Genomic DNA, 26,953 nt, shown 5'->3' on the forward strand with positions numbered 1-26,953 from the left:
CATGCGCTCTCTCTCTCTTTTTGGTAACATGCACTCTCCCTCTCTCTCACACCTAATGGAAGTAATGGACCAATGGTTGGGAGTATCACACGAAGTAACGGTGGTGATGGACAAACTCTATTAGGTATTCCGACAGTACCAGGTAGCATTATCCACTTGGTACTCGCGACAAATTGATTAATTGTAACCTATACTATATTGTACTGGTCACCTCTTGTGTTCTTAATTCCCAACAGATTTGTGTGCCTTCACAGCACAAAAACATATCACTTTGCCCGGTCTTAAATTTGAAGCTTCATAATTTCCAATTAGAAGTCGACTTCTACAAACATTGAAAGGACTATGTTTCGTGTATTTTGGCGAGAGTCCCAAGGACATTAGTGAGGATGTTTAAAATGACTGAACATTATGTATAAAAAGGGCATGCAAGTATTGACCGTAGAAGCATTTTAAACTTTGTTGGCAAAAGATTTTAAGCTGCCTGCTGCGTGCACCCATGTTCCATTACAAGCTCTACTCCGCATATCAGGCACACAAAGCAGTACTCAAAAAGCAACTGTGATTCTATGCCAAAGACTTGCACATCTCATCCGGCAGCTTTAATGCTAATTTCCTGCTCAAAAACATCTGGAGAAGAGTCGAGCTCTAGCACTTGCAGTGTTCGTAGTGTTCCAGGAAAAACCAGTAAGAAGGGGCATTGTGCACATGGAAAAACCAGTAAGATGCATGATTTCATGTGAATTAATAAGTTACGCACTAAATACATATTAAAATCCTGACTAACAAGAGAACTCAAAGTTTCATATATTGGGGGAGTGATACCGTCAAACCAAAGGCTTCCATCTTATAAACATTTTAGCTATAACTTCTTGATATCAGTTTGATTGATGCTCCCTCCACGTACCCTTTCTGAATCGCAAGAAGATTGATCTCCCACTTCACAATAACTGTAGATTCTTATTTCACAAATGGAACACCAGAAGGAACCCGACGGGCATATTCATCATACTCTGACCCAAAAAACTGCCTCAAGAAATACTCCTCATACGGTATCCGTCTCGCAAAGAAGCTCCAAACAACTACGGCAAATGCAACTGTTGATATCGGATTGCACATCATTATCTGAGTGCCAATCGACCAAATGAAAAACCCACAATATCCTGGATGACGAACAAAGCTATAGACTCCACTAGTGACTAATTTGTGATGCTCCTCGTGATAAATCTTAATAAGATGAGTGAAGGCCTGACCAGCTGTTATAATCGCCATCTTCCGTATGACTTCCCCCATTACAAGTATTGCAAGTCCAATGTTGCTGATCCACCAGTGTTCCTTTAACCCAGGGAAGAAGTAAACTTCCAAACAGTACTCCAGGAGTGCAAAAGTCATAGCCAGAATATAACTTTTGGAAAACAAAAGAGACCTCAGCGTCACATTTGATCTCCCGTGGAAGGAAATTGCCAGAAAGTATTCAGATACATGGAAGAAAATTAATGCCAAGAACAGTTGCAACACCTGTCGGCAAGCTGTGTAGCTGAAGATTTCTGTCATTGTTTCCAAATGGAGCAAATCAATCTTTCTTCACAATTGATGTTAGCGAGATCCTTATATTACTTCAAACCTGAAAAGGTAGCAGATCTGGACAACTGCACTACGAAAAAGTAGGATTCCACAGCATGCTGAAGATGCTTCAAGAAAGACATTTCCTGCAGAGTTGTGTCATTCATGAATCAAATTTTGCTAAAGCCTTTGAACTATTCTAGCAACTTATCAACAGGATTGTGGAATTTTCGAAAGCATATAACTTTACATACATTCTTACAGCCTTGCACAAAAAACATGACTATAATCTTCTTCTAATCTATGCCACATGCACACCGGACATAAATTCAAATACAACACGGAATATGCCCATGATTGGACGGGTGAACGACACGAAGGAATACGTCGAATGAATGCGGGTACACAATACAGACACCTCTTGTGGAATTGGAATGTGTCCAACGATAGTGGGTATCAGACACAGATACCCACTTAAAAACAGATACACACAGACACAGATACCCACAGATACCAAAAAGAATTTTCTGTCATGTTAACTAGACGAAATCATACACATATTCATGTAAACAACATACTTGTTTTTACCATCTTACGAGACCTAGCTTTGTGCCCTTGCATTTTGCCTTGTACCCAACATGCGTCCCTTCTTTCTTTTCTGATAAGTCAGGAGTCCTCGCGAGCTTACGCAATATGCACACCCCGACTAATCCTAAGACCAATCACACCTCCCACTTGTGATGGTTCCGACTAAAGCCAGTGCAAATATGATTTAACCCTAACAATTGGTAAGGGATTAACTAAGTCTGATCAAGCCTAATTCAACCATTTAAATGTCAAATTTTTAGAGGTCATAAGATGAGACCTAGGATCAATTTATAATCCCAGCAGAAGAAGTCCCCTGTTCCACTACTTATCACACCTAATTTGTCATATAAACCAAACGCCAAACCCATGCCCAGAATCAAATCAAACGCAAAAAAAAAAAAACCCATCGATTTAACTCAAACAACCATCATATCCACCCGATTCTTGATTCTGACACTATCCCATTTTCTATTTTAAAAAACTAAGCAAACCCATTTCTTTTTTTGTTTTGGCACATCGAAAATGAGGCAAATCCGTTTCAAACAAAGCTAAATGAACAAAGAAACAACAGAGACCCACTGACCTCAATATTTTGCGAAGATTCTCGTATACCTCATACCCCAAAGCACGAAATTAGCATCACCTACAGTTCTCCTGATCTGCCGTTGCTTTCTTACACTCACAGGTTACGAATGGAGAGAGGGCAATGGAACGATGCAACTGACGGAACTTCTATTTGCACACGTTTTTGTCAACTACTAATATACCCTTGCTACAAGTGCCAAAAATGAACAAGAACCCTAAACATTTGTTAACCTTAATTTGTAATTACACCGGCCAAAGAACCAGGGCCGGCCCTAGACAGTTTGAGCCCTAGGCGAGCTCTGAGTACGGGCACCTAAAATATTGCATTCTAAATTTATATTTTAGCTCATTCCAAAATACTACTTAATACAGTACATAAAAACTTAGGTTAGCGCTAATGCCACGAGTAAATTCTTTAGTGCCACGACAAATGGACTGATTTGACTATTATGCCCTTGATAGAGAAAGAGGAGGCACGAGTCTTGTTGCTTTTCGCTTTCCTATTCCAATTTGTCTTCTATTTTTACAGAGCAAAACCCAATCGGCCAAACACAAATATTCTCTCTCTCTCTCTCTCTCTCTCTCTCTCTCTCTCTCTCTCTCTCTCAATTCTTCGTAACCCATACAGAAATCTCTATCTGAACCCAAAATTTATACATGCATATACTCCCTCCGTCCGGATTTAATAGTCATTTTTTAGAGTTCGTGCCATTTTTCAATGGATTATATCTGCCAATTTATAATGTTTTACATGATTTCGAAAATATTGTATTATATAACTAATCGAGATCTATCTAACAATATCCATATTCGATATGAAATTCCTTACGGATTCAAATATATAACTCGTTTTTTAGCCGGTTAGAATAGAACTAGGGACAATTAAATCCGGACGGAGGGAGATATTAGAAGAACCAACTAATTCCGGTTAATTAAGATGTAATCGGAAACAACTGATTTTAGATTTTAGAGAGAGACCCTTTTTTCCATTTCTTTCATTCTCCACTTATGCGTTTCTCTCACTACAAAGCCCTTCGATTCTATCCCTAATTGGGAACCCATGTTGATAATATTCTCTCTCTCATCCATCAATTGATTCATGGATACATATATAGAGAGGGAGAACATAACAGATTTACTTCAATTTAGACAAAAGCGAGATGAATTTCCGATATACCAAAAAAACAAAAAAGAAGGAAGACAACACACAACCCATTTTCCTCTCTCTCTCTCTCTCTCTCTCTCTCTCTCTCTCTCTCTCTCTCTCTCTCTCTCTCTCTCTCTCTCTCTCTCTCTCTCTCTCTCTCTCTCCATGTTGATTTGAATAAATGGATCCACGTGAATAGAGACATAGATTGATAGCTGTAGTGGGTTCAATCGATTTGGATACTAATGGCAGCAATCACTGAAAATATCGACTAAAGAAGATGGTTGTTATTTGTTCGTATGCGAAGGCAGAGAGGTTTGGTCGGTATTCAATATGGTCGTGAATCTTATCCAGATTATCCACTAACCTACTCCTAGAAAGACTTGGAATCAGGGGGAGAAAGAAGAGCACATGAGAGAGAGAGAGAGAGAGAGAGAGAGAGAGAGAGAGAGAGATGGGTTTTGCTTATAAAAAAATAAAAAAATAAAGGATGGGTTTTGCAGAGAGATGGAGAGAAGCAAGGTTAAAATGGTAAGACCACAGGAAGTTGTCGTGGCAATAAAGTAAAGTAGCGTGGCATTAGGCGTATCCATTTAGACGAAATTTTGACAAACATTACTTCTTTTTACTCAATATTTCAAGTAGTTATATTATGTTCTGTAACACTGTGCTTTGGTAGAACCATCTCTTATAGGCTCGTGCTTTCAGGTTATTATGCTTAAATCTTTAATGATTTGAAGCAAAAAATAAAAATAAAAATAATCAGAACATTGAAAGCAAAAGAAGCAAGCAGCGAGCCACGAACGTGTAACCCCAGAATTATAACAAATGCTTATCAATGACTCTGATCCATTACCACATTATGTTGTTTATATTATGACGCATTTATTATTTGTTGACTAGGGCTTGTTCGTTTTGGGACTATAAAACCCTTGCCCACGGTCCCCAATACATTTTTTCTATTTATCTTTCTCCACTCAAACTCCTTCAAAACCTCCTTCAAAATCTAAAACGAACAAGCTAATGATTTGGGATTGGGGCCCTTAGCAGTGAACTAATTAGAGCATGTACATCAAGCATAGCAAAACTACCTACCCAAAAAGGTACTTTCTATGTTTTCCCGATTCTTTTTCTCCTTCAACCTGCACCAAGAGTCTCTATCACCCTCTCTCTATCCATCAAATATTCATAAAATATACTTGGTGAGAGAGAGAAATCAAACCCAGATGAGGGAGGAGAGAGAAAAAAGTAATACTTTATTAGATACCTTGTGAATAGTAGCTTGGGAAAAGTAGAGAGGTTTTTTCGTTGAGGTAGAATACCTTCTTGTTTACCTAAGCTGCTGTACCCTGTTTTTCGGATGTTAACTAGGTAAAATAGCTACAAATGCCCATTTGGCTATTCTTGTGTACATGCTCTTAAGCATGTATTTGCAAGGTATATTAACCTCAGCTATGCTAAAGGAAAGAATGCTTATCTTGCTCAGATAGCACAAACTGCAGAGTCATTGAAGGTTACGTGGGATTGGATTCGCAAAAATTTTGGATGTGAAACGACAGATAACGTCCAAGGTTGTCAAAGCAGACGAGATACTTCTCGAGAGTACAAGTGTAGAGTAGATGTGAGCTTCTTGAAGAACTTTGAAGGTAATCAAGAGCGTAGTGAAAATTTGTTAAGACTTACTGTATTAGAGACCCCCGGTTATTGTGCATACCAGACTATCAATGAAGGAAACATCAAGCATGGTAATGTGTACAGAAATTGAATTGGGTCTCTAGGCCTGCCCTCGTTGATGTCATTTGGCTTTGATTTGTGGGCATGGTTCCGCAGCAAAATAGATACAGGGGGTCCTTTGTTTCGGTGGTATTTTGAAGGCAGCCACTTTGTGCATATTGCCAAAGGTTAGGTTTGTCTTCAATCTTCCCCCGCCCATACCCCCAATGATTAAGGACTACATGAGTTCTGTTGTCGTTGTATTAAAGACCCTCGGTTCTAGTACTTTGGCCACTACAAAGCCAAAGTTTCTGCCATCCATTGAACTGATGCGTTGTCAAGGCATCCAACCGAACATATGGAAAAAGTTCCGAAAAAACATAGTTGTTGTGCAATGTAAAGAAAATGCCAATATGACTATAGTATTAAGACGGGTTAGGTGACTGGGAAATCAAGAGTCAAACTGTCCCAAATGAGAGTTGATTGTCTGGTTGTCTCCATTGTCAAATTCCCAGGGCATTTGAAAACTGCGAGGAGAATTGCCCGCGCAATTTTCTCAGTTTGATAACAGAAAGTATGAATGTTATTGTAGGACGATTTTGGAAAGTGGTAGATCTTCGAAGCTTCATTTTGAAGCAAACTCCAAATGGGTATTCCCTTAACCTAGTAGTTCGATGTATGTCACCGAGTCCGAGAGTCCCACTGGAAAGCATCCATGGGGCAATAGCCGAATCTTTTATTAGTATTGTCAATTGGACTTTCTACTGAGAAATTTGACATCTCAACAAATCGATTCAAATGTGTAACCAAAATTCATACAATGATACTTGACGCCAAGTTAAACACAAAAGAGTAGCTCTCTCATGTAAAAACAACCGCAACCACCCAAAAAGTTAAATTCAGAATTCACAAATTCAAATGTATACACAACCAAATCAAAAATAAGAGAATGGCAAACACTCAATATAGCCGAAAACGTAAGAAGTTGAAATAGCTACGTTGATCATTGTGCTTTCAAATGAATCTTTATCATCAATTTTTTTGTATTGTATGCACGACCTTCTCGTTGGAAGAATCTTGTATTTTTCTAACCATGCAAAGAAAACCATTCAAACATTTCAACAAACATGCAAAGTGCTAATGCTACATAACTACATTCACTTTGTAGAAAAGAGATACTTGTGGGAAGAATCTTGTATTTTTCTGACTGTGCAAAGAAAACCATTCAAACATGTAAAGTGCTACTGCTACATAACTACATTCACTTTGTGGAAAAGAGATAGCAAAAGTGGGATAGAGATGGTCTAATACCATATTGCATTCTCATTCCCCTCTTTTCTTTTCTTTTCTTTTTTAATCTTTATTGGCCAAATCGCCCACCAGTGGACTCCAAACCAACCTTCTAAAACACCAGCATGGTGAACTACACTTGATGTCGTTCCAGAAAGCACATCACCATCGAAAACATGATTAGGGGGAAACGTTCGCTGAACTACGTAGAACCGTTCAATCAACTGAGTACCAGAAATCACATATAATAGAATATCTATACCCTTCACCGTAGCTACCAAATTGGCTCAAAATCCCCAATTCCAGTTAACCCCAACCCTAATTCGAATTCCAAACAATCGAATGAACAAGTCCTAAATAATCGATTTCAGTTTAGCCGCGACCCTAATCTGAGAAAAATCGGAACAATGGAGAGAGAGAGAGAGAGAGAGAGACCTTGTCGGCGGAGGGAAGGCGCTAACGGAGGTGGCGGTTGCCGGTGGTTGTGGTGGTCTGGTCGGCGGTGGCGGTGGCGGTGGCGGACGCAATGGCGGTGTTCGTTGGTGGGGTCGTCTCTCTCTCTCTCTCTCTCTCTCTCTCTTCGTTTAACCAACGCTTTTGATTTTGGGTCTCTCTCTCTCTGTGTGAAGGACGGAAGCAGCGGAGTGGGAGACGTGGCTTGAGGATTGGAGGGCAATAGGGCAAATTGGTCCAAATTGAAAAATACTAGCAACCCCCTTCTCACATTCTGTAATCCATCTCCTATCTCCACGTTCTCATATAATACTATCGTGTGAAATCTAATTTAAAGACAGTGATAGTAACTAGGGCTGCAAACGAGCCGAGCCGAGTTTTAGAGTGTTCGAGCTCGGCTCGGCAAAAATTTAGTTGGCTCGAGCTCGGCTCGAGCTCGTGACGAGCTGCAGGACTCGAGCTCGAGCTCGGCTCGATATGTATTTACGGAGCTCGAGCTCGGCTCGTTCGGCTCGTTTATGAAACAAATATATATAAATATATATATAAATAAATATAAATATAAATATGTAAAAATAAATATATATATATATATATAAATATATTATGTAATCGAGCTCGCGAGCCAATTCGAGCCGAGTTTCGACTAGCTCGAGCTCGGCTCATTTATGAAACGAGCCCAGGACTCGAGCTCGAGCTCGGCTCGTTTTTGTCTTGAACCGAGCCGAGCCGAGCTCCGAGCCGCTCGCGAGCGGCTCGGATTGTTTGCAACCCTAATAGTAACTAGAGATGGTGTTCTGGCAAAGCAAATTGCGTCGGCTTCGTAAATTGTGGCGATTTAATGGCTATTGAAAGAGATTGAAGTGAGTTTAGTGTTTCTACTTAGAGTTTTGTTTAGTGCTGCCCAAGGGACGATTTGGACAGTTTGATTCAGTTTTGAAATCGAACCACTCGCTGAGGTTTGTCATTTTCTCCGTATGCACCCGTCTGTGATTATTGTCAGTCGATTTGGTTGTGGTTTGATCAGTTCATATAGGAGTAAAAGGTTGCTCGAACCAAACCGAACTCGATCCACCAAAATTCAAGTATTTGGATCTTTATCCATCCGAACTCAATCCTCAGGTGGCTTCGCGCACGGTTTGGTTTGGGTGGTTCGATTGTCCCGCTGGGCACCCCTTGTTTTGTTGATAGACAGATATGGGGTCGATTGTGGTGGTGATCACATTCACGCAAACCTCAAGGAGGTCCAACGCAATTTACCCAACTAAATAAACAGCCAAGGCCAATGTAAAGGGCGGCCGCTCGAATTTCCGTATTTTCTCCATTAGTCCGTTAAATTTTTTTAATTATATATCGAAATTAAGATATATTTTCAGTATAAAATTATCAAAATATAATATTTTTTTCAACAGCTATTTATCGAAAAATATATGTTCAGCAGTTGTTTACCGAAGATTGAACATATTTTTGACATATAGTTATCGAAATATAATCTTGTTTTTAACAGTTATTTATCGAAATATTATGTATGATTTTCAACAATTATTTATCGAAATGTAGTGAGCTAATAGGGAAAATACAGTACTGTTCCCCAATGAAAATTCACGCTGGGAAAACCGTCAAGGGCGAGCACCATCTTCTTTCTTATGTTCCCACACCAAACAAACACACGGTTGGCTACACACAGAAAATTCCTCCCACCATTTCCTCTTTCCTCCCTCCCCACCTCTAATACTTCTTTTCTTCTTTTAGAGAGAGAAATTGTATGTGAGTAACGCCCACATACACATATCAGAGAGAAGGAGAGAAGAGGGTATTCTTCGTTTCCTTTCCGAAATTTTGTTCCTTCATCCCCTTATACCTATCTTGTTGCTTATCTATTTGATCGTATGCTTCTTATGATTTTTCATGGGCTTTCAGGACTCAGCACCTCGATTCTTTGTTTATTTTGCTTGTTATTTAGGTTTAAAAAAATATTTTGCTTGTACAGATGTTTAGGGCATCTTTTTGTTTCTGGGTTTTCCTCATTTGATCGTCGTGAAAACCAAATGGGTATTTCTTTTTTGTCTCGAATTGTTGAATTCTTGAAATTTTTGAGTCTTTTTTTTTTTTTTTTTGACATGGAAATTTTTGAGTCATGGGTCCCTTACTTTTTCCGTGAATTTTCTTTTGTTTTTAACTGTTGATTTGATAAATATGATTCGGAATGTTATCTTGATTGTTTTCCTTGTTGCACTATGTTTGTTTCTTTATTTTTTTTCCCCTTTTTCTGGGGCAAAGATTGCTTTTGAAATTACAATGAAATTACAGTTACACGCATGTATGTACACACTACATGCTATGCAGACTATAAACACACTCATCAGCTATATGTGTATAGGCATTTGGCCTACACTATTGAATGCAGCAATGAGTGTACAGGCATTAACCTTATCAATTGTCATATAGCATATTAAGTGATTGTGATATTTGTTGTCTCCCTGTAACAGCAATTCTGGCTACTTGCTTTCTGCAAGTTAACGTGTATAGCAGTCATTTCTTTTGAAGGTTGGTTTGTTTGCGTATGGGCTTTAAGGGCCCGTTTGTTTGACCAAATATGAGCGTCAGATTGAACTATATATCCAAGGTGACCACATATCCGGTATTTGCTTAGATTTTTTTTGGTCCTGATTAAACATCCATCAAATATATTATCCTGCCAAGTGTGGGATATACAGTACCATGGACCGGTGGGAGAAGATATCTTATGAGATTATATATGCCTTTACTTTAGTCCTGTCAAACAAATGGGGCCAAAGTGTCGTGATTCTGATGTTATTGGTTGAAGCACCTTGATATGGCAAATGGTACATATCAGTTAGACCAGTGGGTCTTACCAGCCAATAGAAAGGCCTTCATCAAATTTACTTCTTTTTTTGTTAATGGTTGTGCCCCATTCACAAGCATGATACTTTAAATTGGTTTCTAAAGTGCATTCTTTGGATGAAAAGACAATCATAATAGAAACTTTTTTCTTTTTCAATCTTCTGATGTGTTCATTAGTTTAGTGCATGGTTCTGATTGTATAACGGACTTGTGTGGATAGCTTGGATATTTTGCTGCTCTAATTGAATCCTACCTATATGACTAGTTTCGCAGGCAGCAGGCACACACGCATCCTCCTTGCTATTTTGTACTTCTTCAGAATACCAGTGCAGAGGAGGATTTTATCTTTGAGAAAGAAAGCAAGGATGCGTAGGTGGTTGTGTTGTACTTCTAGAGTGGAAGAGTCCTACCCTTCACCTGATCATGAGTCTTTCGGAAACCCAAGGAAGCAAGCAGATGGTATGTAAGCATGATTGTGGTTCTTATTTAATGCTGTGAATTAATTGTGGTTATTGTTGCCTGTGATTAGTTTTTAATATATTTGTTGACTTATTGATGATTCTTGATGTGGTTAAGAATGATGGTTCTCTCATTTGTTAACGCGATTATTCTCATTTGTTAACGCGATTATGTTACCAAGTAGTTGTTGGATGGCATGATAGTTGACAAGAAATCGGTTCTACAATTTATTGGAACATGAACTGTTCATGTCATGTTTGTTCATGGATCTCGAGGAGATTTCTGAATTTATGCTCAACCACTAGTAACCAATTACCTATATTAGATGCAGTTGGGATATGGATTTAACTGGCAACCCTGTTACTGGAAGGCAACTGTGTTAACTATGAACTCAACTCTTTGAATAAATAGTAGGCTTATTATTATGCCCAAAAGTATAATTTTTGGTCTCAAGTTTTCTGTCAAAGTGGATTTCACTGGCACATTTTCCTTCAATGCATTTCATTTTCCCTAGGATGGTTTTATTTTGTCTTCTGTCAGGTTTTTGTGTCAGTATTGGAAGCTCAACCTTCTAGTCTGCTAGTAATGGAGTTGTTAACTTTCATATGGATGTAAATTTCAACCAAAAAAAAAAAAAAAATTATGATTTTTATCACGCTAGGTTTTGTTCTCCACGTAAATTTCTGGGGTTGTTTTTTGTTATCTGTGAATCTGTTAGTCTTGTAGTAAATATCTGGCATTGACCGTTCGTTGTTTTTTTAACTAATTCTACTCCAAAGATGAAGGTATTGTAGGGAAGTACAAATTAGCTTCCTTGTGTTTATTAGTGACAATGAATGCATTTACAGTAAGTTTCATATTGGCTTGCTAACTTCTATGAGGGAATTCTTCCTATCTGCCCTCAGTTTTTTTTGCTTTCCCTTGATTGTTTGTTTTTTTGACATCTTCTTATGGTATCTATTTTAGGTTATCAGAAAGGGTCAAAGGGATATACCCCTGTGAAACCTGAAGTTCAAAAAGAAGTACCACCTATTGAAGTGCCAGCGCTGTCCTTAGCTGAGCTGAAAGAAAAAACTGATAATTTTGGGTCGAAGTCCTTGATTGGTGAAGGATCCTACGGAAGAGTATACTATGCCACCTTAAGTGATGGAAAAGCTGTGGCAATTAAAAAGCTTGATGTTGCAGCTGAACCTGAGTCAAATGTTGAGTTTTTGACTCAGGTGTGTCCAAAATATTTATGACACAAAATATATCAGTTTAATTTTCTTGGTTTGTTGCTTAAAATGAGATTCCTGATTTTTAGTAAGTGCAATCATTCATATACTAAAACTTTTACTTTTCAATTTAGGTTTCCATGGTTTCAAAACTGAAACATGAAAATCTGGTTGAGTTGCTGGGTTACTGTGTTGAAGGCAATGTTCGTGTTCTAGAATACGAGTTTGCAACCATGGGTTCTCTACATGATGTTTTGCATGGTATGCAGAAAGAATGCTTCTTTCCGTCACTGAATTAGTCTTCAATTTGAATTTAACGTAAATTGGGAAGCTATTTCTTGTATTATTTGCACATAACAGGGAGAAAGGGAGTTCAAGGAGCACAACCAGGACCTGTGCTGGACTGGATTCAACGGGTTAGAATTGCTGTTGATGCAGCAAGGGGATTAGAGTATTTGCATGAGAAATTTCAACCTTCCATAATACACAGAGATATCAGATCCAGCAATGTGCTTCTATTTGAAGACTTTAAGGCCAAAATTGCAGATTTTAACCTTTCAAATCAGGCTCCTGACATGGCTGCTCGCCTTCATTCTACTCGAGTTTTGGGAACGTTTGGGTATCACGCACCAGAGTAATTCCTCTGAAACCCCTCTTTCATGTAATTATGTGGCTCTCTATTGGATATCATGGCATAATTAGCATCAAGATACATTTCAATTTGGATAGTTTTCACATGCATCAATGCATCAGCATTGTGCTTTTCCTTGAAGGAGATATTTGTTTAATGCCTACTGTACATTGATTTGAGATTGTCTTAGTGGGGAATTTGACCATTACGATTAGATAAGTCGTGCGTAATTGATTTGATGGCGAAAAAACTCATGCAGATATGCAATGACTGGGCAATTGACACAGAAGAGTGATGTGTATAGCTTCGGAGTGGTTCTGCTAGAACTTTTGACTGGCCGCAAACCGGTCGATCATACCATGCCTCGTGGCCAACAAAGTCTTGTTACTTGGGTGAGTCTTTGTTTCCTATGTCAGGATTTTTTCTCCCATAAGTTGTACACATGCTGTTTCCAACAACTCTTTCACATTACAGGTTCCTTCCTGTTATTTTCATTTCTTATTTGTCAGTTTTCATGTTTGCTTGTTCTTCTTTTTGTTTGGTTTTTCTTTTTCAGTGAGTTTTTTTTTAACATCAAAGCATTTGAGGAAATTAATGCATTTTGTTGTCCTTGTAGGCGACTCCAAGACTAAGTGAAGACAAAGTGAAACAATGTGTAGATCCAAAGCTCAAGGGAGAATATCCTCCCAAAGGAGTTGCCAAGGTCTCTCTCTCTCTCTCTCTCTCTCTCTCTCTCTCTCTCTCTCTCTCACACACACACACACACACACACACACACACACACACAAACGCTGAGAGAATTACTCATTCACATGGAGCAACTAACATTGCAATTGTCTTTTGGTAATATTCAGCTCGCAGCTGTAGCCGCACTATGTGTGCAGTATGAGTCTGAGTTCCGACCAAACATGAGCATTGTAGTCAAGGCTCTCCAACCGCTTCTGAGGTCTTCCGCACCGCCGCCGCCACCTCCCGATGTTTAAAACATGTAAATTCAGCTGTGTGAAATTTTGAAGCCTCTGCCGCGCGCTTTGGTTTTCATTTGACGACTGTGTGTGTGTATACTTTTCTTCGCTCTTTTCGGCTTTTCCACATTGGTTGGGTAGGATAGGATCGGTCGGATTTTTATATCCGTTGGCCTTTTTGCTTCCAATCCTACTGATTATGCAAAAAAAACCTCCTTGCACAGACCCAGTTTGTTTTTGGGTTGACAATAAGACTTGTGATTGTTATTCTTTGGTTTATAAAGCCATGCTTGTTTGAAGTTCATTAAAAGGATGAGCTTGTTATAAATCTGATCACATGTCCCCCTTTTGGTGCAGCTTATGGGTGTGATTAGGGCTTACTGGATGGTCCTGGAGCATCGGCAAGTGATGCTCCAATTCTCTTATTCACCACACATCCGTGTGGGTTGTGGGACCCACAAAATTATTGCATGCTAGTTAAACGAATTGGGGCATCACGTACCAGTGTTCCAACCGAGGAAAGTCTAGTGTTTTTCTCGATAGGCCAGATTCCAAGTTATTAAAAACTATTACCATTTTATTCAGTTCACGTCAGTGACATTCCTATGAAAAATGTCACGTGTTTTAGATGCAAAACAGACTTTCACTACAAACCCACACCAAAAGACTGGCCCATTTTGATTACAACCAAAACCTACCATCTCCATCACTCTCTCTGGATCTCCCCTTTCACCTACCCATCTTTTAAGTATAGTAATGACCATAATGGTGATGGTTTAGGGGGTAAAATGTGTTTACCCAGTCATCACCAAAAAATTGCTTCACTCATGAATGTGAAATCAAAACAATGCTACATATATACAAACATGCACAAATCTGAAACCATAGGATGCACGTAGGTTTCATATGATAGATTACGTACACATTGGACGGTTCTGGACAATTCTGTGTTTGGATTTGTGCACTCTTATAGATGTACTTGGCATTGTTTATGTGAAATTGCACCTAATAAACATTATGCTTTTGGAGGAGACCCTAGAACATGAGAGAGAGAGAGAGCTTTTTTTATTTTTCTTCCCCAGTTCTAAGCAGTTGAAACAATGCATGTACATATAAAAATGAAGGAGCATACAAGATGGGGAGTCTCATAGTGACAGTATACACAGATTACAAAGAGCAAAATGAATTAATCCAACGTCTCCACACCACCACAAAAGCAACTGCACAAAACCAATCTTGTTTTATTTACTGGTGTATTCTCTTATTTAAAGAGAGAGATCAATCAGCAATATTACGACAAAACGTGGTAGGTACGTACTCTTCACATGCACGATCAAGCTAAGTGCTCAAGAAGCAGCATCAGTACCGGACGACGAAGGGTTGAAAGCTTTCTGCTCAGCACAAGACAGTACTTCATGCGGACCGGCCTCCTCTCTGCCGACGCCCATGGTGTCAAGATAATACTGGTAGTGAGAGACGGCGTTGTTCATGGAATCGACGTCCCCTTGACCACAAACATTGTCTCCGTACAGCACATTCATTGTTGTGCCGAAACCGGGGAGCCGTTTGGCCGCTGTGTCATTCTTGGTCGGCTTCCAGTTACCGACAAAGACATCGTGAGCCGATGGCTGTGATTTCTTGACGGGGGTCATCCACCTCCATATCGCTGCCTGGAAAGCGAGGGTAGCATTCTGTTCTACGTATTCCGGATGGTTCAACAAGTCTACATTTAGGGCTTCCCCAGTAGCTCCGTAGTTGTAGTTCCTGTACACGAGAATGTAACAATGGAATTTAGACACTGCAAGTTCTGTCTAAAACAGCTAAACTTATCCACAACAGTTTTGATGACTTGTAACAGATCTTTTTCCCAAGTGAAAGGGGAAAAATGGTAAGTACAATTCTACATCCCTTTATCGACCATAGCATTGGATGTAGATCAAAAGTGACTGTGTAGAGCACATGAATGTTCACAATTTTTCAGACACAAAGCACGAAAAACACGAGAACACGAAACCAGAGAATATCGCGAAACAACTTTAGAAGATCCCCACACATATCTCAATGGTTGCTCAATTGACAGGCCATGAACCTTGTGTAGTCACCAAAGACCTTCAGCTTATCTGTTTCTACTACATAGACTGCTTTTGTTAATATAAAATGAGTAAAGCCACATTTATGGACATAACCGGATGTCATTTCACCTTGACATTGCGTCAAGACACAATCCTACCAAAAGCATGCTCAGTCAGACCTGGTTTCGTTGGATTCATCGATTGAGTTGACATCAATGACAGGACACCCACAAAAGAGACATAAATCACCTGAGAAGATTGAGAGAAGATCAGATATAATACCAGTAAATAGGCAAAGCACCACGACCATAGTATTCAGCGCCGGGACTGCAGGGATAGGTTAATTTGTAATAGTCGTCACAGTATGAATGGCTAGGACTCATTTCTTTGTTGTAACATAGACCCCAGGCCAATGGTCCTCCCGTAGCCACTCCATAACCACCTGCATCGATTTTGCACTTATTAATGCAACCTAAGTAACCGAAATTCATTCCAAACCAAACCAAATAGCGAGAGTACAAATCTCCAAAAACAAATTCTTACATGAACTTCATATATAAAATATCGGCGAAAAGAAACTGAAATTCACTCATATTTGATTCCATAATAACACTACAAAAGCAAAGAGCCTTACTCCATCTGTAACTCTATCAACTGAGCCCAAGTTGTTTTCAGTGCATTCAATTGGATAAATCGACTTAGTCCAGTACTCATAAAATCAGAATTTTCAGTGCATTCAATTGGAATCATATCATTTTAACTAGAATAGGTGAAGGGAAAATCTCCAAATTCATTTCAGGCGCATTCAATCAAATCCCAAGCAAACAAATTGCTCTCCGCTGAATCAAAAATCAGTTACTATGCCACGGTTGCTGAAGATCTAGATAGATATTGGTTGACACACGGGGCGATTGTTCAGACCTTGAATATACCATTATAAGGTACTGAATTCAATTTAACACCCTCTAGATCACAATTTTCCGTAATCATTCTATTATCGTACTAATGGTATAACATCAACTACCAAGCACGCAACACTCACTTTTGTTGCTTAGAAAAGCTATAGAAACAATGTGAAATAAGGGCATGAATCCTGGTATATTTTCAATTGCCATTGTAATATAACTCAAACTCAATCAAATCGGTTAATACAGCCAGTTAAATCTTTAAGCTCTAATATGAAATATAGGTTTCTTTTGCCTTACTTGCCTAACTACTTCTGCCGGATATTTTCCTAGCAAGCAAATGGAACAGATGTCACGCAAGACCAAGACAAATCGATCTAAACAAACAACCTAGAAAACAAAACAATCACACAGTACAAGAGAAAACAAGATATATCAGTGTGCCTACGTTGACAGAAAGAGGAAGAACAATCTACTACGTGCAACAAGAATTACAACGCTCAACCCTCACGTGAGATGTGGTGCCTACGTTGACAAAAAGAGGAAGAACAATCTACTACACGCAACAAGAATTACAACGCTCAACCCTCAACGCAAGATGTGGGTCGGTAAGTAGAAGACACCTCATGACAAAGAAAATGAAACACTTACAAGAGGTTTTGCTACCAACATGGCCGAGGAAGGCGGCCACCTCCTTCATCCCTGTAAGCTTGCCCCCGGTGGTGCCAAAACCATGGGGTTGGTAAACAGCAGCGGCAGTGATGAAGGACTTGTAGTCCCAGAACCCGACGGCGTGGGCCACCGGGGAGTTCCTCTTCGAGAAAAGATCCTCAAATTGGTACGTCTGGAAGAAGTCAGAGATGGTCTGATTGCAACAGTATTGGGACAAACCTTTGCACTCCCAACCCTGGTCACAAACCTTCTTTCCCTTCACTATCTTTACCAATGGCGGCGGCTTGGAATCACCATCAGCAATACCCACCGTAGCCATTGCCACTGCCATTGCCATTACCAAAACCCACCATTTGTTCTCCATTTTTATCTGCAACAACACAAGAGAGAGCCTACGTTGTCAGGGCCCTGATGATTTGGTGAGAAATGGGAAATGATGCGAAATATAACTTCCTCTTCCGTTTGCATTAGATTTTGATGCTTTGTTTGGAACTTGAGGAAAGAAAAGAGGGAGAAATTATGGGAAAAGTACGTATTTTTCCTTGTTTGGTTTTGTACAGAATCCAAATGGGAATGTGAACAAAACTAATCTCTTGTTTGGTTTTACAGAGAAAAGAGGAATATTACTGCACATGCAATGAGAGCACCAATAAAGAGAGAGAACAATGAGGACAAACATGAGATGAGAAACAACTTTACCAAGAACCAAACAGGGAAAATATTTCCCCATCTTTCCCCTTCTTTCTTCAAGCTCCAAACAAAGTTTGAGTGAGCAATGGGGAGAAAACACAAGAAATTGAGAGGAAAATACTTTCTCCCTCAACCAGTTTGGTTTATCATAAAAGAGGGGAGAAATTCATGAGAAACAAAATTGGTTGGCTAGGATAAAATTCGAAGATTTGCCCAACAAGTACATTGATGAGATAAAAAAACAAATGTGACGCATAAAGATCGCATGCTTTGTTTAGCTACTCATCTAAACATAACGGTGAATTTCACACAAGAAAAACAGAACCATTTTTCTTTTCGTGTCTAACCTGTGTTTTTTCGATGGAATTGGCCAAACAAGAAGAGCTACAGAACTGAAACAAGAATTGGAGATCTGGGCTACTTTTTTTAAGGAGAGAGAAGCATAGAAAGATAAATGGAGAAAGTGAAGGAGCAACTCACTAATGGGTACCACAAATACCTTGCTTGCTTGTGCAGATATAGGTATGCTGTCGATTATGGTAGATTTGTTAACCCCTTTTCACTTCAACTTTTCTTTAGGTGCAAGGGAAGAGAGAGAGAGAGAGAGAGAGAGAGAGAGAAATCAATAGGTATGAAATGTTAGTTGAAGCTTCTCTCTTAGGGGTTATCAACCATTGAAGGCAAACGGGATAACTGACCCACCAACTAATTGGTCGACCGACACATGCATTTGCTTGGATTACAAAAAAACACACACATGCATTACTGGGTTACTAGTGATTTCTTTTCTTGTTTTTTTTTCAATGACTCCGGTGTTCTGGACCATCTTAAGTACACTGCCAGGGACAGAGGCGGCTTTACTAGGGTTTTAGGGGGTTCAAGCGAACCATCGGGATCCAAAAAATGCAATAAAATCTTAATTTTTTTTCATATAATTTGAGATTTCTTTTATAATGTCGACACTGGATCATTCGTACAAAACACGAGAAAATGTAAATTTACTTCAGTTTTGGAGAAGTAGATCATATAGCTCAACAAAACAAAACAAAATAAATTAGGTCCGATAAATTCATTTTATATAGTTTGTTGTATGCAAAAAAATTTTGTAACATTTTTGTCATTGCTAAACTAAAATTCTATAGCCGCTCCTGGCCAAAGACAGAGCCAGGTGGTGGGGTCAATATTCAGAAACATATTTGGATCTTCTTGTTATTTTGTAATCAAATATTGAATATGTATTACTACCAGAAAATTATTAGCTATTGACTGCCCTTAGAAAAATTATCCTGATATTCATGACTCGTGGAGTTTGCAAAAGTGTATTCCTACTTCCTAGTTAAACAATGAGTACTACGTGCAGTTTATATTTATTGACCAATGATTAGTAAATTTTAGTACTAAAAAAAAGGCAAATTCATATAATGTTTCATAGTTGGGGCAATTTTAATAAGAACTGTGGGTCAAGTTGACAAAATATCATAAAAATCCTAACCAATTTATAATGGAGAAATGTACAAGTGAGGGACTCGGATCCTCTGTTCGAGCATGGCTGTCCGAGTCCTCTGTCCCACCCTTCTCCTTCTGCCACATAACCCATTGTAACTCTTTTAACTTCTCGTCTTAATCTCTTTTTGGTGTTCAATAAATGGACATGATGATGATTGATGATTTTGTGAGGCCCATTTTGGATTCTAAAAAAATGATTCAAACTGCAAGTTATTCTTAAAATATTTTTCTATCGATTCTTGTAAAAAAATTAGCTCAATAATATGGGGCATTTTCAGCATTTGTAGGATCTCTATGAATTCTGAAAAAGTCATAAATTAACACTAAACACTCAATTTTAGATTTTTGATTGATTATTTTTTATGGTGCTCATTTTGGATACCACAAAGATTATTTAAATCACTCATTAGTTTTAAAATGTTTTTTCTCAAAAAAAAATAGCTCAATTAAATATTGGTAAAGTTTTTTTGAATTCATAGGACCACTACGAATGCTAAAAGAGCTCTTAAGGATATCGGATTGAAAATCTGAATTAAAAGTTGTAAGATTAAATCAAGCAAGCACTTACATGTATCATTTTGAGCCAATTTTTTGCGAGGTTCCTTGAAAAATATTTAAAAATTAATGAACGGATATCCAATCCGAACCCAAACTTCATAAATCCGGTAGTAATAATCCCAAGGGAAAATTTTAAAATGGCACCTGAACTTTTACTCCAATGTCACCGAAACACCTGAACTTCACTTTATTTCAATTAAACACCTGGACTTTCAAAATCTGCAAATTGAGGCACCTATCATTAGCCTCCATCCATTTTCTTCACAAATCGGCTGATGTGGCTCATTTCTGGCGTTAAAGAGCCCCACTAGAGATGTTAGAAAATGAACTTAATGCACACAATCCAAAAGTGAAGTAGGGTTGGCATCAGTTGTGATTGTGTGTATTGAGTTCACTTTCTAACATCTCTAGTGGGGCCCTTTAACGACAGAAATGAGCCACATCAGCCGATTTGTAAGGGAAATGGATGGAGGCTAACAACAAGTGCCTCAATTTTGGGACTTTGAAAGTCCAAGTGTTTAATTGATATAAAGTGAAGTTCACGTGTTTCGGTGACATTGTAATGAAAATTCAAGTGCTATTTTAAAATTTTCCCTAATCCCAATCTGTAAAATCGCATATCCGAATCCTATCCGATAATCCAAACCAAATTTTTTTCTACTCCCAGAATTTTAGCAAAAAGGAAAAAAAGTAAGAAAAATTCAAAAAATGGGGAGAGAGAGAGCACTTTGTTTGGTTTTGAGAAATTTTTTGAAAACTGTTTTTCACACTTTTTTTTAACATTCCACGCTCTCTCTTTTTTTTTGTCATTATTCACGTGAACTTACCATTTTACTCTTTTTCAATACATTTTTCATACATACAGCAATATCGAGATTTCACGTGGATAAATACAAAAAAGAAAGGTAGATTGGAGTAAAAAAGTGAGGTACGAAAATCATTTTCCAAATTTATGCAATGAGATAATGAAGAGTGACATACTCCATATTCTTTGACAACCGTGCACAGTAAAAAGTTTTCCCGTGGTAAAAGAACAAAACTACAGTGAAACCTCTCTTCTCTATGGTTTGTTCATCAGATCAAGAGAGGTTTTTTTTTTTTTTTTTTCCCAATTGGGCATGAACAGCTCCGCCGTCAGATGAATGGCGGAGTTGGTGGGCAAGAGAGTGAAGAAAGAGTTCAAAGGGTTTGGGTTTTTCAACGGCGTCGTCAGCTCGTTCGACCCTTCAACTGGGTTCTTCGAAATCTTGTACGAGGACGGAGACTCGGAGGAGCTCGAGTTCCAGGAGATTTCCTCCCTCCTGGAAAACGGATCGGCGTCGATCCTGAACAATCGTCAATCTGCTTGCGCTGCTGCTGACGCAACCAAGAAGAAGCCGTGGATACGCCGTCGTGTTGGCGATGATTCAGGTAGTGGTGAGGGTTTGAAAGAAGATGCTACTTCTGTTATACTGAGAATAAAACTAGTTGTGGAAATGGGGTTAGGTCAGAAAATTGGCTGAATTTGAATGATGGGTTGAATTTAAATTATGATGGGTTGAGTTTAAAATTTGAATGATAATGGGTTGGATTCGAACGACGGGTTTGATTTAAATGTTGATTCTGAACGACGTCTGGGTCGTTCAGAGAAGAAAATGTTGACTCTCTCTCTCTCTCTCTCTCTCTCTCTCTCTACACTTGCTTATAGCCTATAGGTATGTATAACGTTTTTTATCGGTTTTTAAAAAATAGGCTTTTTAAATTCAAGTTCGGATCGGATTGATAACAGATTTAATTCGATTTGTATTTTGATTCGGATTATTAGATCGATGTTACGAGATTCAGGTTGGATTTTTCAGATCGGATTCCGATTCATTAACATGCCTACTTTAAACAGTAACCTTTTACCCAATTGAGTTTTCCATAATTCGAAGGGGGTAATCGTAAACCTCTACATTTCATGAGGGCAAAGTGATACTTGTCAATAGTTCAAGGAGGTAAATTGCACTCAATAACGCTTTCTTATTCTCCCATGGATTCCCGCCCATTTGAGAGAAGGGTGAAAGGGAAAGCTGAGAATCTTGAAAAATGGCTTCTCCAGGCGCAGTCGGTTCCACTTTCTCCGGCAGAAGTAAGGAAACCCCCACCAGCACCACCGTCTGTCGCCCATTTGTCAAAACGGTATGCCCTAATTAATCTTCTCTTCTTTCCCAATTTTTATACCATTTATACACAGACAAACATTCATAAACACCTCTACAAAGTGTAGTGCAGCATCCCAATTAAAGTTGTAAACGAGCCGAGCCGAGCCGAGCCGAGCCGAGCCGAGCTTGGCTCATTTAGTAAACGAGCCAAAAACTTGAGCTCAAGCTCGGCCCGAGCCTTAACGAGCCAAACTTAGTCATTTACTAAACAAGCATCTTTAATCGAGCCGAGCCTCCCATGACGAGCCGAGCTTTTGTCGAACGAACCGAGTCAATAACTCGAGCTCGAGCTCAGCTCATTTACTAACCGAGCCAAGCCAAGCGCCGAGCCCAGTCGTCCATCTCAGCAATCAATGGTCCATACTTTTGGACAGCTGGGATGCTACACTACCCTCCTGCACTACATGGTCCCAGATCCACATGTTCACACATATACATGTATATACACACAAACACCAAACGCCAGGACACACGTGACGCGTGTGAACCATGAATAAGAGGGGAGAAGAAAAATTAGGGTTGCTGTATTGTTTTTCTTCTTGGCAGTTTCTTTAGGCAGTTAAAGGGATAATTTAGAAAACTATATTTGTGAGCCAGCCTCATAATTGACACTCACCAAACGGATGTTTCCTTTGTACTACAGTAATGGGTATGTTTACTTATTCATATCTATATGCATGTGCAACTATTTTCTGATAACTTGATATCCGGTCCAATCAACCAACCACTGTGAGATCAATACACTGTCCGATAGCAGGAGACCCAATTAAAGACCATATGGATCGACCTCACATGAATTGATAGTACGCGAGTGGAAATGGAAACCCAGACCATAGGGTTCCTGATGCCCCTGGTTGTCAGGTCACAAGTGGCTGCGTTTACACTTGGAGATTTATGCATGTGCGACTATGCATATATGCTTATACATCGACCGGTTTCTTGTCTCTATATGACCGGTTTCTTGTCTCTATATGCTCCTGTGGGAATGTAAAAGGGAGCATGTTAAAATCTTCAAAACTGTTGTAGTATACTAGTTATTTGTAGAATAATGGTAACAATATGAGGCTTCCCACAACAAATAGAATGGGTTCGCACCCCTAAAGTTAAAATTTTGAATTTGTCCTTGGGTCAGACTATGGGTCAGTTGAGAGAACACCTATGGATTCTTGTATGAAGTGTACCGCGTGGTTGGGCTTGTCGATGCCCCTCTTGTCTGGCTATCTAGTAGGTGCGCATTTCTTTGGTCACGACCAGGAGGGTTGTCATGCTTTGGTTGCCCACTCTTTCAGTTTTTGATAAGCAAAACAAATACTTGTAAGCATGAGTTGTGCATATGCAGATTATGTATCTTTATATTTATGAGGCTGGATTTGTGTCTGGTTCATTGCAGGTGTGTTTGGATAAATGGTGGTTGATTAAGGTTGAAAGGGATTCCAAAGGAAGAAGAGGACTTGGTGTTGCAGGGTTTGCACTTAGAGAGTAATGATCTTCTTCTTCCTCTGGCATTCCCTTGTTTTCAATTCTAGATGTATAATTATCTAATATTGAGATGGGAGAATGCATTTCATCTAACTTTTTCTCATTCATGAAACACTTTGACGTTCACATTGCTAAACAAAGTACTTTCCTGATCATATCCTTTTCTTCTACTCTTTTCATTTCCATTTTCCTCTCAACAATAGGAAGGGGACAATGCTGATGGAGGGCAATACATTTTATAGCTTACAGCCACGGAAAAATTAGTTGTTGAAGCATTAGTCACTTATTCTGATAGAATAGACAATGGAAATGTATATTCATTGATAAAAATAATGTTGTTTTGGCTAGCAAATAATTTGGTTCTAATGATTTAGGTCACTTGGATACCACCATTTCTGGTCTTTCTAGTAGAGCAAGATTGGCTTCACTCTTTGGCAGTGTTCTAAAAATCAGAATTAATCGGCGATTAATCGCTGGCGGGGCCTATCTGACTAATGCTATGTGCTAATTAATCACCGATTACTAATTGCTTTGAGCCGATTAATCGTTGATTACTAGGCCTCAAAGCTCGTAGGTGGCCGACCGCCCGACTAGCGCCTAACAACTGGTAGAACATTGCTCTTTAGTATAGCCTATTGTCTAATGGTAATATCCTTCTGCTTGCTTGTGTGATCAAGCAGTCACCGGCACCTTAAAGGCTGCTTCTACGATTCAGACCAATAGATCTCAATCACATCTTTTAAGAACATCAATTTTTTCATGACTTCTCGATCATTTCATTGGTGCTTAGTTCTGCGAATTTCCTGAGCTTTTCTTTCTTCGTATGGATGAGCATCTGATACTGTGCCACAGGGGACAAGAGACAAGGGCTTTTTTCTCTGCAGCAATTGCCAAGAGGCATGATACAGTCACTCTTGAGACAACAGATGGCATCACAATTAAAATCAATGGCTTCATCAATAGGTCTGACACTGCCAAAAATGGGTTTCCATCTGAGGCAAGTGATCCCATTTCGCTTCCTTATATTCCATTTTTCACACTAGACGTGATGCCTATAGTCCCAAATGATATGGAAGTGTGATAAATCGGTTCTGCCACATTGATTATGGTGAATCTTTACATTGCATTATTACTGGTTGATGTTTTCATGCTGAGAAGCACTATAAGGATACGGACACAACATTTTTCCAGAAATTACATAACGACATAGTATACTGATAAATATGATCAGCAGTCTCTCCTCAACCGAGCATCCTTGAAAATCTTCGCTTCGGGTAAACGTTTAAATATTAAATCTTGACGTCCTAATGTGTCTTTAACATCCTCTACGTAGCCTCAGCGTGTCTGGCCAAAATAATATATAAAAAGAAGTTCGGACACGTGCTTAGTCATGTACGACACTTGATCAGAGCGTGTTGTGTCCGTGCTTCTTAGCTTTGATGGATATTGATGTTAAACTATGTTCCTGCTCATGCACTTCCTTTTTATGTTTGAAGAATTGATTAACGGGTTTTTTGCTGCATGGGGGTTCATGTACTCGTGGAATATGACAACAAAAATGATATCCCATGTACAGATTGTAATACATCTGTAAGTAACAAGAAACGTACTTCTAGTAAAAGTACTATGGTGCAGAGTTGCTCCCCTGCTGTCCCCAAACTTTCCCTTCTTAGTGGAGTCCAAATTTATACCCGTTATCATAGCAGGTTGGCAATCGTTTTCGTTCTGGATTTCCTCATAACTGGGAGGAATATGCTGGTCGATTTTGCAGTGAAGAATCTGGAAATGGAGCTATTCCATCCAAGATTTCTAACTTAGATGGATTTGATGGTTCTTCAGTTGACGGTACAGACAGCTCCCTACCATTTTGCTTGGATGATCTTCCAGTGACTTTCGTACGTGATCTGTTAATGTCCAGTGGTGCAGATTCCAGAGTGTTAGGAAAGAGTATTATGAATGATATCATGCAACATTTTGGGGGTAATGAAGCTACTGGTAAGGAGAAGAGAAAAGATAATTATGGCACGCATCCGCTGATGACTCAGAATTTTGTACGTAAACAAGTTCCCAGACATCATGACAAAACTAAGGGTGATGATAAGTGCAAAGATGATGGTAGCAGCCAACATTCAACAGATAGAGGAAAAGTAAATTTTCAAAAAATTGCTGGTGAATGTGAAACGGGTATTGATGTCGATAGCTTAAGTGGAGGAGTTATGACAAGAAGCATGTCAAGATTGAGTAATCTGAGAAACAAGCGGGAGAACAATTTTTCACCTAGCACTTCTGTGACGTGTAGGGTTACTGAGGTCTCTGGAGGCCAATGTGGCCTGACTGTAAATACAGGAAATGGTTCAAGTAAGAGACAAAAGACCACTGTTTCTGATGCGGACGTTGAATCTAACGGTGCCCCTCGTACTTCAACTACCATGAGATTGAGCAGACTAGAAAGCTTGAGTGAACCATTGTCCAAATCAGAGGTCTCTAACAACCGATATGGAGGAGCGCTATCTGGGGAGGAGATGAATGCAAAACAAATTCCTGATAAATCTGCAGTCAGAAGATCTGATAGACTGAGCAAGATATACAACTGATTTGGAAGATGCCCAGAAGCCACTAACAATTGAAATGGAAAGGAACTCACTTTGTTTGATGGGTGCTCCTGAAAAATACTTAAAAGGATGAGGAAAAGCTATGAGATAAAAGTGCTTGTTGGTGATTTGCGATATTTTCATGTGGTTTCCAATAATGCTCACTATTACTTCCGATGTTGTCGCCTAGCTTTTGGTTTTCTAGGCAATCTGCTTTATAGGAAAGATTTGAGTTATTTTGTCGAAAGTTCCTATGGGACGTGAAAGTTGGGGAACCTGTTATGAAACATTTCGATACTGTTTTAGTTAGTTTCAAGGCCTTATGTAAATTGTTGAACTTGTTTATCAAAATGGAAGTCTTGATCGCTTGAGTTTGCAGTAACAGCTACGGAGCGAATGTACACACAATATTTACTGAGTTTTTGTTTCCAAGCTTGCTGCTATTTTTTAGTGTCATTTGCATGTTGTTGGTCAAAAATCTGCTCTGTATCTCATTGAATAAAACTACCTACCTTTGAAAGCAGTTGGTTCTGGCATCGACGTCCGCCATGATTCCATGAAGTTTGGTTTTCCCAGAAGCGTGAGAGTCAAGTGTGAAAGAAGCATCAGGGAAATGCTGAGGAAGGATTATGAGTTCCCATCCTTGGTTTTGCAACTTCCCCTTTGCATCTAGACATTTATTTCCAAGATACCCAGTGCAATTTATGTAAGGTATTCAGGTACTCAGGGACTGGCCCGTCTTGTTAACAGACACGAAATGGGTACAAATACAAAGTAGGTTAGGATCGAGAGAGAGAACACAACAGAGAGATGTATTATTGATGACA

The 26,953-nt window shown here is 39.2% G+C and overlaps 4 protein-coding genes and 1 pseudogene across 11 annotated transcripts; 3 read left to right on the forward strand and 2 right to left on the reverse strand.

The window, feature by feature from the left end:
- Positions 1-706: 706 nt before the first annotated feature.
- LOC131316421 (protein-S-isoprenylcysteine O-methyltransferase B-like) lies at positions 707-2,890 on the reverse strand. Of its 3 annotated transcripts, none has more exons than XM_058345776.1 (3): positions 2,732-2,890; positions 1,622-1,706; positions 707-1,544 (listed from the first exon to the last, which is right to left on the reverse strand). In XM_058345776.1, exons 2-3 carry the CDS (start codon positions 1,701-1,703, stop codon positions 958-960), a joined length of 669 nt encoding a protein of 222 aa, XP_058201759.1. In that variant the 5' UTR covers positions 1,704-1,706; positions 2,732-2,890; the 3' UTR covers positions 707-957. The 3 variants fall into 3 exon arrangements, with proteins under 3 accessions (XP_058201759.1, XP_058201760.1, XP_058201761.1); XM_058345777.1 differs by having other exon boundaries at positions 2,761-2,845; XM_058345778.1 differs by lacking the exon at positions 1,622-1,706 and having other exon boundaries at positions 707-1,621; positions 2,732-2,887.
- Positions 2,891-5,602: 2,712 nt separating this feature from the next.
- On the forward strand, positions 5,603-5,717 carry LOC131318252 (small nucleolar RNA snoR100; annotated as a pseudogene).
- Positions 5,718-8,933: 3,216 nt separating this feature from the next.
- On the forward strand, positions 8,934-13,798 carry LOC131316826 (PTI1-like tyrosine-protein kinase 3). Of its 2 annotated transcripts, none has more exons than XM_058346280.1 (8): positions 8,934-9,149; positions 10,475-10,660; positions 11,627-11,880; positions 12,009-12,135; positions 12,235-12,508; positions 12,765-12,897; positions 13,122-13,208; positions 13,360-13,798. In XM_058346280.1, the coding sequence occupies exons 2-8, from the start codon at positions 10,567-10,569 to the stop codon at positions 13,486-13,488; spliced, it is 1,098 nt and encodes a 365-aa protein (XP_058202263.1). In that variant the 5' UTR covers positions 8,934-9,149; positions 10,475-10,566; the 3' UTR covers positions 13,489-13,798. The 2 variants fall into 2 exon arrangements, with proteins under 2 accessions (XP_058202263.1, XP_058202261.1); XM_058346278.1 differs by having other exon boundaries at positions 8,935-9,149; positions 10,467-10,660.
- A 764-nt stretch (positions 13,799-14,562) lies between these two features.
- Positions 14,563-18,596, reverse strand: LOC131316827 (chitinase-like protein 2). 3 transcript variants are annotated; one of them, XM_058346283.1, is made up of 4 exons: positions 18,309-18,596; positions 17,099-17,489; positions 15,825-15,984; positions 14,563-15,234 (listed from the first exon to the last, which is right to left on the reverse strand). In XM_058346283.1, the coding sequence occupies exons 2-4, from the start codon at positions 17,481-17,483 to the stop codon at positions 14,817-14,819; spliced, it is 963 nt and encodes a 320-aa protein (XP_058202266.1). In that variant the 5' UTR covers positions 17,484-17,489; positions 18,309-18,596; the 3' UTR covers positions 14,563-14,816. The 3 variants fall into 3 exon arrangements, with proteins under 3 accessions (XP_058202266.1, XP_058202265.1, XP_058202264.1); XM_058346282.1 differs by having other exon boundaries at positions 18,290-18,451; XM_058346281.1 differs by having other exon boundaries at positions 18,157-18,325.
- A 2,335-nt stretch (positions 18,597-20,931) lies between these two features.
- Positions 20,932-26,508, forward strand: LOC131316825 (uncharacterized). 3 transcript variants are annotated; one of them, XM_058346276.1, is made up of 6 exons: positions 20,932-21,283; positions 21,954-22,033; positions 23,447-23,535; positions 24,388-24,532; positions 25,242-25,380; positions 25,462-26,508. In XM_058346276.1, exons 1-6 carry the CDS (start codon positions 21,016-21,018, stop codon positions 26,127-26,129), a joined length of 1,389 nt encoding a protein of 462 aa, XP_058202259.1. In that variant the 5' UTR covers positions 20,932-21,015; the 3' UTR covers positions 26,130-26,508. The 3 variants fall into 3 exon arrangements, with proteins under 3 accessions (XP_058202259.1, XP_058202258.1, XP_058202260.1); XM_058346275.1 differs by having other exon boundaries at positions 25,242-26,508; XM_058346277.1 differs by having other exon boundaries at positions 21,144-21,283; positions 21,911-22,033; positions 25,242-26,508.
- Positions 26,509-26,953: the final 445 nt, after the last annotated feature.

This window comes from Rhododendron vialii, chromosome 2a, assembly GCF_030253575.1.
Source record: "Rhododendron vialii isolate Sample 1 chromosome 2a, ASM3025357v1".
NCBI lineage: Eukaryota > Viridiplantae > Streptophyta > Magnoliopsida > Ericales > Ericaceae > Rhododendron > Rhododendron vialii.